The 14,393-nt window shown below is 38.2% G+C and overlaps 1 protein-coding gene across 1 annotated transcript in view; it reads right to left on the bottom strand.

The window, feature by feature from the left end:
* Nucleotides 1–10,254: 10,254 nt before the first annotated feature.
* Nucleotides 10,255–14,393, bottom strand: part of LOC135203247 (uncharacterized) — a 21,234-nt gene continuing 17,095 nt past the window's right edge. The window contains exon 2 of the mRNA XM_064233019.1: nt 10,255–11,250. Coding sequence (XP_064089089.1) covers nt 10,255–11,250 — 996 coding nt within the window. The remainder of the gene's footprint in view (nt 11,251–14,393) is intronic.

Below are 14,393 nucleotides of genomic sequence, written 5' to 3'. Positions count from 1 at the left end.
CTAACAGCAGCATTTGGTAACTGTCTGGAATCGGAACAATTAAGTCAATTAAAAGTTGGTACCTTTGGAAGAGATAGGTCCCTTATGACGCTCCTGATTGGCTGTTGATAACCCAGTCACAGCACTGCTGGAAACTCGGTCTCTCCCGAGAGTTCGCATAGATAGGGTGTACGTATGTTCCACCTCTCCTGAGGTGATCCCAAATGGCATAATGTACACGCTATTTGTTGATGATTCCTCAGTATCGCTGGCAGCCGCAAGAATGGTGATGAGATGGAAACCTCAACTAAGTACAACAAAATAGTGAAACGGGCAATTAATATGGGGTTTGAGATTCTCTGCAATCTGCAACAAAAGCTGAGCGTTCACTTCTGCTGGATGTGCGGTGTCCATCCAGATCCAGAATTATCTATATGAATGGACAAAGGTTTCATTGTGTTAGGAAAGCAAGTTTCCTTGGGTTGATATCGAATTAAATTTGATAGGAAGTTCACGTGGAACTGTCAATCATGGACTTCTATGGCAATGGGGAATGCGTATACGAAATATTTCGTCAAAATTCCTCTTTAGTACTGTAAGGACAACGCCTTATCGTACTTTCATAGTTGCAGGGTAATTAGTAACAGTAACTCAATAAGTCAAACACATTGATCCGTACGGGAAAATGCTGTATTTCTTCTGTTATCGTAAATTTTGATGATTATTATCAAACGAATTGTGAGCCATTCTCCGATGCTATTGTCTCGGAGACAACTGAAACCGGTTAAAAGTTACGCAATAAACTGTTGACATATAACATACTGCAATGCTTGACCAACACACGCAATTTAAGCTCAATTCTCGCTTTAATGGGCAGCCAGTGTAATTCCCAAAGAGCAGGAGTTATTATGTCTTTAGAAGATATTCCCTTGATAAGTCTGGCTACTCTAGTAATAAGTCCGCATTTTCCTCAGTTCAAATGCATTTATGGAATATTTTCACAGTTCCATTGCATCTGATGTGTTTACATATAACAAATACCATGTTGTAAGTGATTTGTCTACTTTCCAAAATATATCACTTGTGAATTTAAACTTAAATAAATAAATTGGCTGCTTAATTGACAACTTCCACAACGGGTTTGTTAGACCGTTGAAGAGACTAGGACAAAATCCAGTCCAGAGATTATACATGGTTATAAAATAAGCATTTTGAACATATCTTTATACATATTAATTTACATGTCAAGAATGCATTCGAAAGGGATGTAATAATATAATACATAATAATAATAATAAGGTCATTGGATGTTTACCAGACGGGTTGTCAGGTGTCGCCAACGGATGACGTCAGGTTCTCCCCGTCCCCGACACTGCCGTGCTCCGTGAAATAAAGATGTCATTCCCTGTCAGACCTCCATCTGATGAACACCTACGTTACTCTGTGTCTAGATCCGAGAAACGCCTACGTTACTCTGTCTTGTTTTGATTTTGTGGTATTGAGTTTATTTAACACTTTATATAAACTTTGTAATGTGTAGACAAAGTTTATCGAGGTAAGGCCGCAGTTATTTGGTTTGGACATTCGTATTTTCCTGGTTCAAACGTCGATGTAAAGTTTGCCGGCCGGCTTCTGCTTACAACGTTGTGTCATGTGTTGTATGGTAGCCTGTATATTTATAAAAGGGTAATTAGACACAATTAGGATTTTTATAGAACTGTTATCTATATTTTTAAAGTTTGAAGCAAATTTAAACCTTAGACGCCAGTAGGTTATCAGTTGATTACAAAAAACCTTACCTAACCCGAAAACTGTGATGGCCGTAAGTTTTCATTACTATTTAAAAATACTACACCAACAACGGGTTTTAATGGCTTGTTCCTCGATTGGATTTTCTGGCGTAGTTATTTGCATAGATAGGGTTACAACTATCTGTCGTATTGGTAGGATAGTTTCATAGCTTGGTTTTACAGATTGGATTTTCTGTCATTACCTAGGTACAGGGGTGGACCATGTACGATCAATGTGTACAACCCCAAGAAAAGTACATTATAACGCGTCCTGACACCGGAGTAGAGGTCTTTAGCTCCGTTTCTCACCAACAAGAAGTAGTGTCTGATGCCCATCTCCGATGTCAGGACGTGTTATAATGTACTTTTTTTGGGGATGTACACATTGATCGTACATGGTTCCACCCCTGTACCATGCAGTTTTTTTACGTAATTTCACAAATCTGGAACGAATTTGACCATTTTGCTCGTAAATAGGCTAGGTATATAAGGGGAAGCACCGCAGTGGAGCCATCGTCATCGCGTGGATCAGCCTTATTCACTCGATATTTAATTGGTGAAACAAGAATACAATTACATCTTTAAGCATACCATTCAAAAAGATTTTTGTTTCATCCACATAATGGGATATAGGTATGAAAGCGCCATACGAACTAAAATAAGCATGTGAGGTCTTCGTAAAATATGTTTTCAAGGCAGTTTTTAAATCCATTATGGCGTCTTTTACATCGTGTCCCTTTCGTAACCGGTATCGAGACCATGTACTTTCCCAGCGCTCATTTGAGCAATGTTAGCGTATATATGTAACGTTTATTGAGCTTACTCAAGATTGCAGTTGTAACCAGCACAATAGCTAATATACTACAAAATTTTGTTGCTTATATTAGTGGAAAGTATGGGATGTCTTATTCCCGGGGTCATGGCTTGAACTGAAATTCATTTTTACTTTGTAATCGGTAGTTTTATCCTTACTGCCATCACAAATGACACTCCGCAGTGTTTTTTTTATTGTAATTATACACATTTTGTTCTTAATTCACTCCAAAATAGACTTTATATACTTTGAGTGTTGAAAGCAAAGCCGTGGCGGGAACAATTTTTGTCTTAATGTATGGGGTTTCCAAAAAGGCTCAGTATACCATACAAGTATTTATTGCTCAGAAACCATATAACGCAGAGTAATGCATTTTTTGGTAAATTTTTAGAAAGAGGAACCAACCCAAAATGACATGAAAATGTTTTTCTAGGTGTTTTTGATGTGTTTTGCATGAATATCACCTTCATTTTCCTCGGAAATTAACGGTTTTAGACTTTACTCTATAACAAAGGGAAACGAAACTAGTTTTGACGTGTTTTTTAACGAATCTTGGCAAGCTCGCGTGTTCTGGCAAGATAAAATGGTTTAAATTGTTTCGATGTGTTTTAACCTAACCTACCCTAACCTAACCTAACACAACTGCGTTACACGGCGTCAACGCAATATGCAAACAACCCGTATAATAGTGATATGATCAAAAGATTTTCTTAACCAATGGTTTACAAACAAAGCAACTGCCCAGGGTTTCACATGAACACTCTAAAAATGTCCCCTTAAAAAGGCTAACCGAATACGAACACTTTCTACTTCCCATCTGCTTATTAAGCTTCCTTCGATGGCCACATGAAAATTTATGCCTTGTTTCACTAAATGTACAAGTTATATCACAGTGAGGACAAGTTACTGCTGTAGGTAAAACACCATGTGCCTGCAAAAATGTGATGATTTCGGAATCTTGCGAGTGATATAGTCTTGTAAATTCAAAATAGTCTATATCGCAACCACGACAAGTTATCTGAACAACGGCCATGCTTAGTACTGATGAGTTAGCCTAGAGTATTGCCTGAAGTGCCACGGTGGCAGGAATATTTAGATATAATTGGCTTTAGTTTGTTTAAAATGAGCCAATTATTTCAAAGTATCAAGTCACGTGGTGCGTGAATAAGTCACGTGGGACAATCAAACGAAGTGTATAGGTGGAACAAAAAGAGGGGCCGGAGCGGTAATTCTTCAGAAGCAATCCGCACTGGATATTAAAATAAATAATCACCTACATGGAAAGAGGGTAAATCTAAAGGAGAGCTCCGTCTCTTGTTTGCATTAGAATATATATTTTTCCGATGTATTTTTTATTGATTATGCTTAAGCTGATCATTAATATTGGTGGCATCAAGCAATTACTTGTTCCCATCTAACAATCTTGGGGAACCCCAGTGGGAACCGGGGTTTTTGGGTGGGGGGGGGGGGAGCAGGAGAAAAAGTGATTTCCAGGGCACTAGCCAACCAAACAAACCACCTAACCTAACTAGAGCGCCGTACCCTACCTAGGCCTAGTGGGGGGGGCGAACCCCCCTTAAGGGCACTACCTTCTCTGCACACTTCATGACAATTCCGAAAAATTTGAGCAGCGATTAGGCTAACTACAGTGGAGGATAGACTTCAGCAGCAGCTTTCACAAAGGCGTGAAACCTTCGTAAGGGGTCTTGAATGTGCAATTTGAAATATGCAACGGCTAAATATCCAACAAAATGTTTTTTACGCCGGCCAAATTTTGGGACTCAATTCTTGGCCTGTAAATGTTTGTAGCCCTTGTTTTTCAGGCAATCGTATGCTTTCCAGCAATCGGAAATGATTGTTGTTCCTGGTTCGATGTACTGTTTAATGACAGCAAGCAAAACCTCAGTGTTTCGTTGTTCAACAGGAACCATAAAGAACTCCCTAGTTTCCCCTACAAATTCCCCCAAATACCCATTGACCTCTATAATTCTGCCCACATTATACTTCCTCTTCCCAAATTTTGATTCGTCAATTTCCACTATTCTACCCTCCCCTCCAATTTTATGAGACCGCCTAAATACCCAATTTACTTTTACTTCCCTACAAAATGAAGCCCAATCATTGATGGTGGGATCGCTGAGATGAAGCTCAAAATTAGCAAACTTATAAGAAAACCAATCAGATACAAAAATAAAGCAAAATGTTAAATTAGTTTCAATATCCACGTGAGACTTGGAGAACCATGTGTTTTTAAATATTGAGACAAAAAAAAAAATTACACTTTTTACATAGGTTTTATCGCACCGAAAGGCTTTTTTGTTCAAGTCAAGATGGCACTTTTCCTTACACGTCGGGCAAATGTGTTCACTCTTGATTAATCCGTGATTTTGGGCAAAAGTTACGAGCCTTTCTATTTGCCCATAATAATAGTTAGTGAAATCTCTATAATTCACGTAGCAATTTTCACACAATGTGGGGAAACTTTCCTGAGCAACAAAATCGGAGCTTGTACACGGTCCTGCTAATTCGGCCATGGCGCTAGTGCAAGTAACGCTTAATTGGAGAAAATAGGTTTATTTGCCAAAAAAATTAACGACTAGGCAACATTAAATATTGTCATTGGCTGAAAACACTGTGCTTTCTTTTGTTTCAGAGAAAACTGAAACGTGCTTATTTACGATTGGATATTGTCTATATGTCACTTTTTGGGTGGAGTGTTTTTCGTGACGTCATTCGGAAGGTGTGGTTTCCCCATGACAATTTGTGACTGCGCAGCACCAAACAAACGACGAAAACATGGAGCCTCATTAACATAGGTGAAAACGACAGAGACAACAACATGAAGGATCTTTGTTTTTTTTCTGTAGGTACAAAATATTTAAGTTGTGTTTTCTACACCGATAGGACTTACCGCCACTAATTTCCTTCTTCCTTAGAACATACTTAGTATCTTCTTTCAAGGTATAAACACATTTATACTAAAAATCGGCCGGAGCTCTTATTAAGATTAACCGGAAAGAGCATGTGAAAAGCAATATAAAAAGTATAGTCATTATATGAGAGATTGAACGGGGTGGAATTAAATGAGCTTGATAAGTTTTTACCTCTAATTTTTCCTAAGTCGGGAGAGGTGTTTCCTCTACGGTAATGTTTACTTTTAATGAGCCCTCTAACTTACTTTCTTACGCAAACAAAAGCAGTTCCAGTTACTCATTATTGGCTGAGAGGTGTGACATCGTTATGACGTCATGGGTTTCATAACCAATTACGAACGAATTTAGTCAAAAACTAAGTTTCACTAGCATTTCAGCGGAGTAATTTAAAGTTACCTGTTCCAGTGTCCACTGGTATCCTTGTTTGACTGAATACTTGAATAATGAAGCAAAAACCTGCATTTTGTCTTCCTGTAGGTATGGCAGAGGCAGTGGCTGGCCCTTGTGGCATTAATTTTGACAGACACCTTCGATTTCCTACCAATTGTTTGCAGTGCAATGTGGGTTACGTGAATTTTATCATTATTTGTCTAGTGGTGGTAAGGAAGTTGTGATTGAATATGCTCAAAGACAAAGACATAATTTAATTCTAAAGCAAAAAAACTGCGAATGTTGTGGAACTATTTGTCGGATCGACTACAACAGGAATACCTTTAGATGTGATCACTCTGTAGTGATGAAAGGACGTCGGCGTAAGCAATGCGACACCCAAATCCATCCGCCACTGTAAGTAGCCTTATTGTAACCCCTGTGGCTAGCGCGCGCAGCGCAACATTACCTCTTGCCAGTACATGTCGTGCTTGCCAAGAATCTTTAAATGTCCGGATAAGGCGCGAAGCGCCGTTCCGCTACGGCCTTACTGACAGCACACACAAATCGATTGTCGTGGATATGTAGTCGCTCCCTACTTTGTTTGTTGTTTGTTTGGTATCACCGCCATATTGGTTTTGGTGTTCTTCCGCCGATTTCGGTCGGCAGTCGAGTGGGCCCGCTAATCTGTAGGTACTCCCAATTATTATTATTGCTGCAAAGCACTCCTTTCTGGTATTTCCCCATCCAAAACCCCCGATACCCAACTGGGGGCCCCCAAGCTTGTTGGGTGGAAAAGGGGGTTAAAATAACATTTCCTCAAGAAAACAAGATGAGATTCACTGAAAAAACACCATTAAACGAAGGATTGTTAATTGTCTTTTAGAGACTGGTGATGCGGCTTGCTTCTGAAGAATTACCGCCGGAGCTATGAAGTCATTTTTTGGAGGGAGTCAAAGGGTGAACATCTCTCTTTAATAGCCACTCGCCTTAGTAAAAAAAAAAAGTCCTCATTTTTTGTGAACGTAACAAAAATCGATTACTTATGTTGTATTCATCTCCGGGCATAACTAATGGTATATTCCTAATCAGAAAAGTGCGATTTATGCGATTCTGAAGTATTTATAGGTCCCTAAGCTGGTTCCTCTTTCTAAAATACTTTTTTTTTTTTTTTAAGAATGAAGTGCTCTGAATGTAAACTTGAATGTAGAACATTCTACAAAAACTGCACTGGGGGTAACAACCGAGTGGACCAGCCTTGCCCATCGTTGACCCACCTTCCAGAAAAGGTTATTTAACACATCCTGACACTGGAGATGGACACCAGTTACGAGTCATCAGGCGTGGAAGCAACACCTCGAGACCTCTACTTAACTCTCGAAATAAATATTTTTCTCCCAAAGTAAAAAAAATATTAAACAGGTTAATGACAGTCTAGCCATGCGCAGTGCAAACTTACCTCCATGACACTTTCGAAACTTTTACTTGAAACACCTTACGTGTAGAAGATTGACACCATCTCGATGTTTGCAGAGTTACTTGTGTCAAACTTTTCATTTTGTGCTAAATCCGCACACCACTCGTACCCATAGACGCTGGGACACTTTCTTCACAACAATCTTAAACGATGACGACATTCCCTCTTGAGTTAAACATCAGTGTAAGGTTATGAATTATGTAAATTTATTAGGTATTCATGATCTTTAATTCGAAAATATTCGTTTTTGAAAAAGTAACTAGATTCCTGATGCAAATGTCAACGGTTGTACTGTGAACAGTATTTTTTTTTTTATCAGTGTTCCCATTAGGTATCTGTTTACCATCCAAACTGGGTATAAGACTTACACAAAACCGTGGAAGTAAGTGAGATTAGCGTATCTTTTTGTAGTATATATACATAGAGCAATTTTATTTATCCTTATTGCATCACTATGACCACTAGAATTCATGGAAACATTTTGTAAATGTATTGCCGTATGTGTGAAGCTCCACTAAATTGGCAATGATGAAATCTTGCCAATCCCTGCTTGCAAACATTAAAGGTTACATTTATTTCAGGCATAGGTACAATAATTATTAAAAATGGTCAAAATAGTAATATACGTAGACCTAAATCAATGAAAAGTGTGATAAAAAATACAAAATTTTTGTCAAACAATTCTTTAATCTGTCTGCTTGCCAGTGCTTTTGGCAGCCAGATGTACAGGGTGTCCAAATCGTCCCAATACCATTACAAGTAATGGATCACCTGAATATTAGCGACCCCTAATACCTCTCCTGAGAAAAAGCAACCCCAATATTTTCCTCCTGAAGAAAAGCGACCCCCATATTTTCCACCTGAAGATAAACGATCCCTGCTTGTTGGTGTCCAATCTTCAGGTGACATAATATTATAGAAAAAAGGAGAAAAAATAGATACCTATATATTCATTAAAAACTACTTTATTAAACATTTGTTAAAAACACAAATTTAGACAAACAATCAATAGTTAATTAAAAGTGTAGTCTTGCAATTTCAGTACAAAAATAATCAAACCTACTGTAACTCCTGTGGCTAGCGCGCGCAGCGCAACATTACCTCTTACCAGAACATGCCGAGCTTGCCAAGAATCTTTAAATATGTGGATAAGGTTTGAAGCGCCGTTCCGCCACGGCCTTACTGTAACCCCTGTTAAGTCCTCACCTTAAGAAAAGCGACCCCAATATTTTCCACCTGAAGAAAAGCGACCCCAGCGTGTGTTGGGGTCGCTTTTCTTCAGGTGATCCCAAGTATTTATTGCTGAGAAACCATGTAACAGAGTAATGCAGTTTTTTTGTATAGTAAAGTGGGGGAAGAAAATAACAACTTTGGTCTACAAAGCCATGTAATTTTTTTGGCAGGATTCCACCCATTACTTCTGAAAGATAATCGATTATAGCTTAAAACCTAGTAAGGATTTTATTTTAGGAAAATATCTTGTATGGTTTTTTTTTTTTATTTTGTGTGTTTTTTCCTGTAAAATGGGGAAGATAAAAACGTATGGGGAAAAAAAGTCTTTATTGATTTTATCCTATAAAGCTGATATTTCTTCAGTTAATGATAACATGAAAATAAAAATTTATTTTTAAAACATCAAATCATATCTAGGAAGGGTCAACTTGGCATTAGAAAACATTCAGTATATAACTAAACAATGTTCATGTTTCATTTAAAAAAAAAAAATCTTTGAGCTTAAACTGCTTACTTGCTGGTTGCTTTTGAATGATTTACAATTTACAGGCTTTATGAAGCTTATTCAGGTAACCTGAACAGTTACACCTGGAAAATAAAAAGTTGATTTTGTGATGGCTGGATGTACAGGTCCAAAAAAAACATACTGAACAGAAACAACTGAAACATCGCATGTTTTCCTCTCGATCCACGACCAATCCTTTGGGTTACTACCAATAGTCTTTTTCTTGAGAAAGTTTAGTTCCACTTCTGACACTTCTTCTCCTTCCTCCTTGGAAAAGGTTCTCAAGACTTTCCCCCAGTAGTAAGTTACACGAGGTTCAGTATAGTATACAGCAAAATATTTTCCCTCTTACTCCAGAGTTATTTTCGGCATTTTGAACTTAGTTTCCTTAGGTGTTGTAATTTTTGGCTGTGTTGTTGGTTCCTCTATTTCCATTGGTGCATCCTCCTCTGCTTCCTTCCTTAAATCTTCCAAATATATATCTGATGAGGTGTTACCATAATCTATGTATTCATCTTCTTCCGTGGTTGTTGATTCAATGTCACTCTATTGCTGTGGTGGTGTTTTATATTTTCTTTTTTGTTTTGCCGGTTTCTTTTTCGGTCTTGTTTTTTCTTCATTCTTCTTTCTTAGCTGCTCAACACACTCCTTCTGTGTTACCACTTCACTGTGGGTATTTATTTTATTTCTTTTTTGCTGAGGAGTTACGCCAGATCTCCCTCTGGAGTGAAGGACTTGCTCCAATGTTGTCTCCGTTTCTTTTGTTGTCAGGAGGACATTGTATTTCATTCCTTCAGGAGCTCTTGCCTGTATTTCATTAACAAGAGTTCTAAAGCTTAATACTTTGGCATACAAGGATTCATTTGCCAATACTTCTTGGACTACATCATCGTCAAGGAGTGTTAATTGACGTGGATATGGTGAAGGTTGCCTTGACGTGCTTGGAGATGGTGAAGCTTGACTTGATGTATGTGGTGATTTCAAAACTTGTCTTGGTGAATCTGTCCTTGGTGTTATGGTAGGAGGTTGCCATGGGTCACTTAGAGTAGGGTTATCAATTTCTTGTTCAGGGAAGTCTGTTTCTTGGCCATCTGCAGCATTTGGGGGAGGAGTAAGCATTGGGTTCTTATTAGAATCCAAAGGACGTCCTTGCTCTATCCACGTATTGTATGTTTTTCTGGACTAAACGGATATATACCAGTGGCTTTAAACCCTGCTTTAATGTTGCGCTCTGAAAGCCCCTGCCTCCAAATTTTACAGAGCAAGTTTACAAAGCCTCTCTTTCCTATGGGTTTGCAGGCCCCTGTCTGGTGAACTATCTCCATCAGGCTTTTTTCATAATAATTCTTTAGCGGGGCAAAGCAAGAAACATCCAATGGTTGCAAAAGATCAGTACAGTGAGCTGGTAGTTTGATAATAGAGATATTTTCTTTAATGGACAGTTCAATTGTCTGCAAATTTGTGTGACAGCGATGACCATCTAAAGTCAACAAAAGTGGACGTTTGTCTTTAGTTTTTTCTGCAAACCCTTTGAAGAATTCATGGAAGATATAATGGTTCATCCAGCCCGATTCTGAAACTGCATACTGAGTGTCTGGCAGTGCATTCTCATCTACCCAGGTGGTTTGCATGTTCTTACCTTTAAAAATGATCAGATGATCTAGTGCTCTACCATCAGCACATGTTGCTAATGCAGTTATATTCTCTCTGTTTGAGCCGCATGTCAAGCGAACAGTCTTGGACCCAATACTTCCCAGTGTTTTCATCTTAGATGGGTCAAGGGGAAAGCCTGTCTCGTCAAGGTTCCACAGGCATTCTGGACGATTTGTAATTTGAAGCTTGATCATTTCTTCCTGTAGCAGGTCATAGAACCCATATATCACAAATGGGTCAGATGTAACAGATATCCTAGCTAGTTGCATCACACCACCTTTTTTGAGTGACAAGCGATGCCTCTTCATAAATAAAGATGCCCATTCATAACCAGGAATGCCATCTTTAAAGGGAACATCAATTCTGTTGGCTTGTAAGTAGTCCTTGACAATGTCACGGAACTCACTCAGTGTTGGACCCATCCCCATTTTCTCCATACGACGAACCATATCTGCGATCTTCTCTTCAAGTTCCAAAGACAATGCTGTTGCTTTTCCCTGTCAAAGTAAAACTATACGTAATTGCAAATATGTTTTTTTATGAGTTAGGTATATAAATCAACATGTTCATTATCAAGAGCCATTCAGCTTACCCTATTATCAGTGGTTGGTTGATTGCCCTCCTTAATGCCCTTGTTTCTTCAGAAGCGTGGTTGACATCTTGTATTTTCTGCATGTTGCTCTTATTGAATCACCTTCAGCTACTTCTTGTAGAGCTATTTTAATTGTTTCTTCATAAGGTTTAACAACTTTTTTTATAATTCCGCACCATCCTTTTTATGTCTTAAACTATAGTGTCTTAAGTCTAGAAATTAACATGCACCTTAATCTAATTCCTGGATGGCTGCTTTATTTTGTTTAAATTATACCTGGAAAAGGAAGATATAGTTATATAGGAGCACATATTTGCAAAATAAATAAATATTTGAGCACAAAGTTTCCTCTAATCTTGGGGGGAAAAAATCACGGTGGGGTATGAATAATTCATCCATTGGGGTAAGAAAAATTCAAGTTGGGGCAAGAAAAATATTAGTTACATGAATTTTTCTTACCCCACTTTCTGTATATATTTGGGGTAAGAAAAAATCCCCCCCTCCCCCCCAGGGAGGAGTTCCTGTCCTTAAAACAACTAAGGGAGGGGGGGAGGGGGACCTGAAAGTTTTTTCAAACTTTTTTTTTTTTTTTTTTTTTTTTATTATGGTTCCAGAAAAAGGTCAATATCGATCATAATTTTTTGGTTTCAAAAACATTAAAAATATAATTCTGAAACTGGAAGAGTTAGTTTAACATCACATAGCACTAAAATACAAAAATCTTGTAACAGTGCAGGACTAAGGGGGTGTTACTTTTTTGCCCCGAACACCCGTTTTTTTCTTCCCCCACTTTACTATAGAATGTTCTACATTCTAGTTTACATCTGGAGCACTTCATTCTACAAAAAACTCCATTACTCTTGTTATATGGTTTCTGAGCAATAAATACTTGTAATGGTACAGGGACTTTATGGAAACCCTGTACAATAAGACAAATTGTTCCTGCCATGGCTATGCTGTGAACAAACTCTTACATAAGGATTTCAAGTGTATTTTGGAGTGAATTAAGAACAAAAGGTGTATAATTACAATCAAATAAGCGCTGTTGAGTTTCAGTTGTGATGGCAGTTAGGATAAAACCACCGATTACAAGGTAAAAATGCATTTAAGTTCAAACCATGACCCCGGGAATAAGACTTCTCATACTTTCACTAATATGGGCAACAAAATGTTTTATTTTGCTGATTACATCTGCAATCTTCAGTAATATCAATAAACCTTACATATAGTATACGTTAATATTGTTCAAATGAACGCAGGGAAGGACATGTTCTTGATGCTAGAGACGAAAGGGACCCGATACGAGTGGACACCATATTGGATTTAAAAACTGCCTTGAAAACATATTTTATGAAGACCTCACATGCTTATTTTAGTTCTTATGGTGCTTTCATACATCCCATTATGTTGATGAAACTACAATCTTTTGAATGGTATGTTTAAAGATGTAATTGTATTCTTATTTCGCCAATTAAATATCTAGTGAAAAAGGGTGATCTGCGTGAGTAAGACGGACTCGAGGCAGTTGTTTACCCTAGTCAAAGGTGAGGCCAACTGCCAGTAACTGGTTGATGGCAGCAAGGGCAAGACTGCAGCTAAATAAGTTAAAGATAAAAGCAGATACGTACTTGGAACGTTGGTACTCTAACAGGAAGATGTGATAGAGAGGAGGATAGGTTTCTTGCGTTTGCAGGAGACTAGGTGGAAGGGGAGAAGAACTAGAGAGAGAGAAAATGTGGTTAATCTATTACAGCGGGTCATAAGTGGGAAGGAGGAGTTGGCATTATATAGTAAGTACCGGCTTGAAGGAGAAAATGGTAGAAGTAATGAGTAAATGATAGGCTTTTAAAGATTCCAGTAATAATAGGGGACAAAGTAGTTAATTTAATATCAGCATAAGCTCCTTAGATGGGGTACCAAGAGGAAGGGAAAGAGTTATACATACATAGACAAGAGTGAGGCTGCCATTAGAATAGTGAAAGAGGAGGAGAAACTAACAGGAGCTGATGTGAATGGCAGGGTGGGAAAGAAGAGAAGGGTATGAGGCAGTAACACTAATACACTTTATTTACAGGTTAATTTGCATTACGTTATTAAGTTAGGTATTGAATGGTCCAATTTGTTGTAGTATTTCATTGTTTATAGGTTGATTTAGCTTTATAATGAAATTTACTGGGGTGTTTTTGGAGGGCTTGGAACGGATTAGCCATTTTACATGTAAAATGTGGTCCAAGATACGAAAACCTCATGATACGAAGGGCTCCTCGGAACGGATTAATTTCGTATCTTGAGGTACTACTGTACATAGGCCATGGATATGGAATTAGAAATTAATATGGGGATTATATATAGGAGATGGCTCAGTTTTGAATTGGTATGTATGAACACATGGATTCAGAAGTTGGATAAGTATTTGAATTACTTATGAAAATAGGAGTGCAGAGCCAAATACGTAGATACATCCTGGTTAGAGGAGCCGACAAAAGCAATGTGATGAACTGCAAAGTGATCAGAGCCTAGAATACCCTTTCGTTTAACTAGTTTAGACAAGCCTACTCCTCATTGTCAAGTTCTGTCACCAATAGTATGCATGCAGGAGCACACAACATCAGAGATTAGGTTTCTCCCTGGTATTTAAAAAGTTGTCTTTTCAGAGAATTTTGAATGCTTGTTCCTGACTGTGTCAAACTACTTTCACTTTTTTTTTTCCCTCCAGTGTTAGCTGATCAAAACAGCTGAGCTCATCCAGTGCCCTTGGCGCGATAGTTTGTCTTTTGCCCAAGATGAATGACTTTTCTTAACCCTTTCTCCATACCCTCTGGCAGTTTGAAGAATACTTATCCTCCGGAACTTTGGAACTGGCTTGATGTGAGCTTTGCAGCCATGCTGTGTCCAGTGCTTGGCCTTTGCCCTAATTTCTATATTAAATTCTTTCTGTAACGGTACTTTTTGTTTCCATACAACATACAAATTTGCTTCTCTGTAGCTTCAACTCCTCTCTCCAGCAAAGGGAGTGTGGGTTGGTAACAAACTTGTTTTTTGTAGCTA

This window comes from Macrobrachium nipponense, chromosome 36, assembly GCF_015104395.2.
Source record: "Macrobrachium nipponense isolate FS-2020 chromosome 36, ASM1510439v2, whole genome shotgun sequence".
NCBI classification, from domain to species: domain Eukaryota; kingdom Metazoa; phylum Arthropoda; class Malacostraca; order Decapoda; family Palaemonidae; genus Macrobrachium; species Macrobrachium nipponense.
The sequence above is the reverse complement of the archived record's forward strand: the minus strand, read 5'-3'. Positions and strand labels throughout refer to the sequence as shown.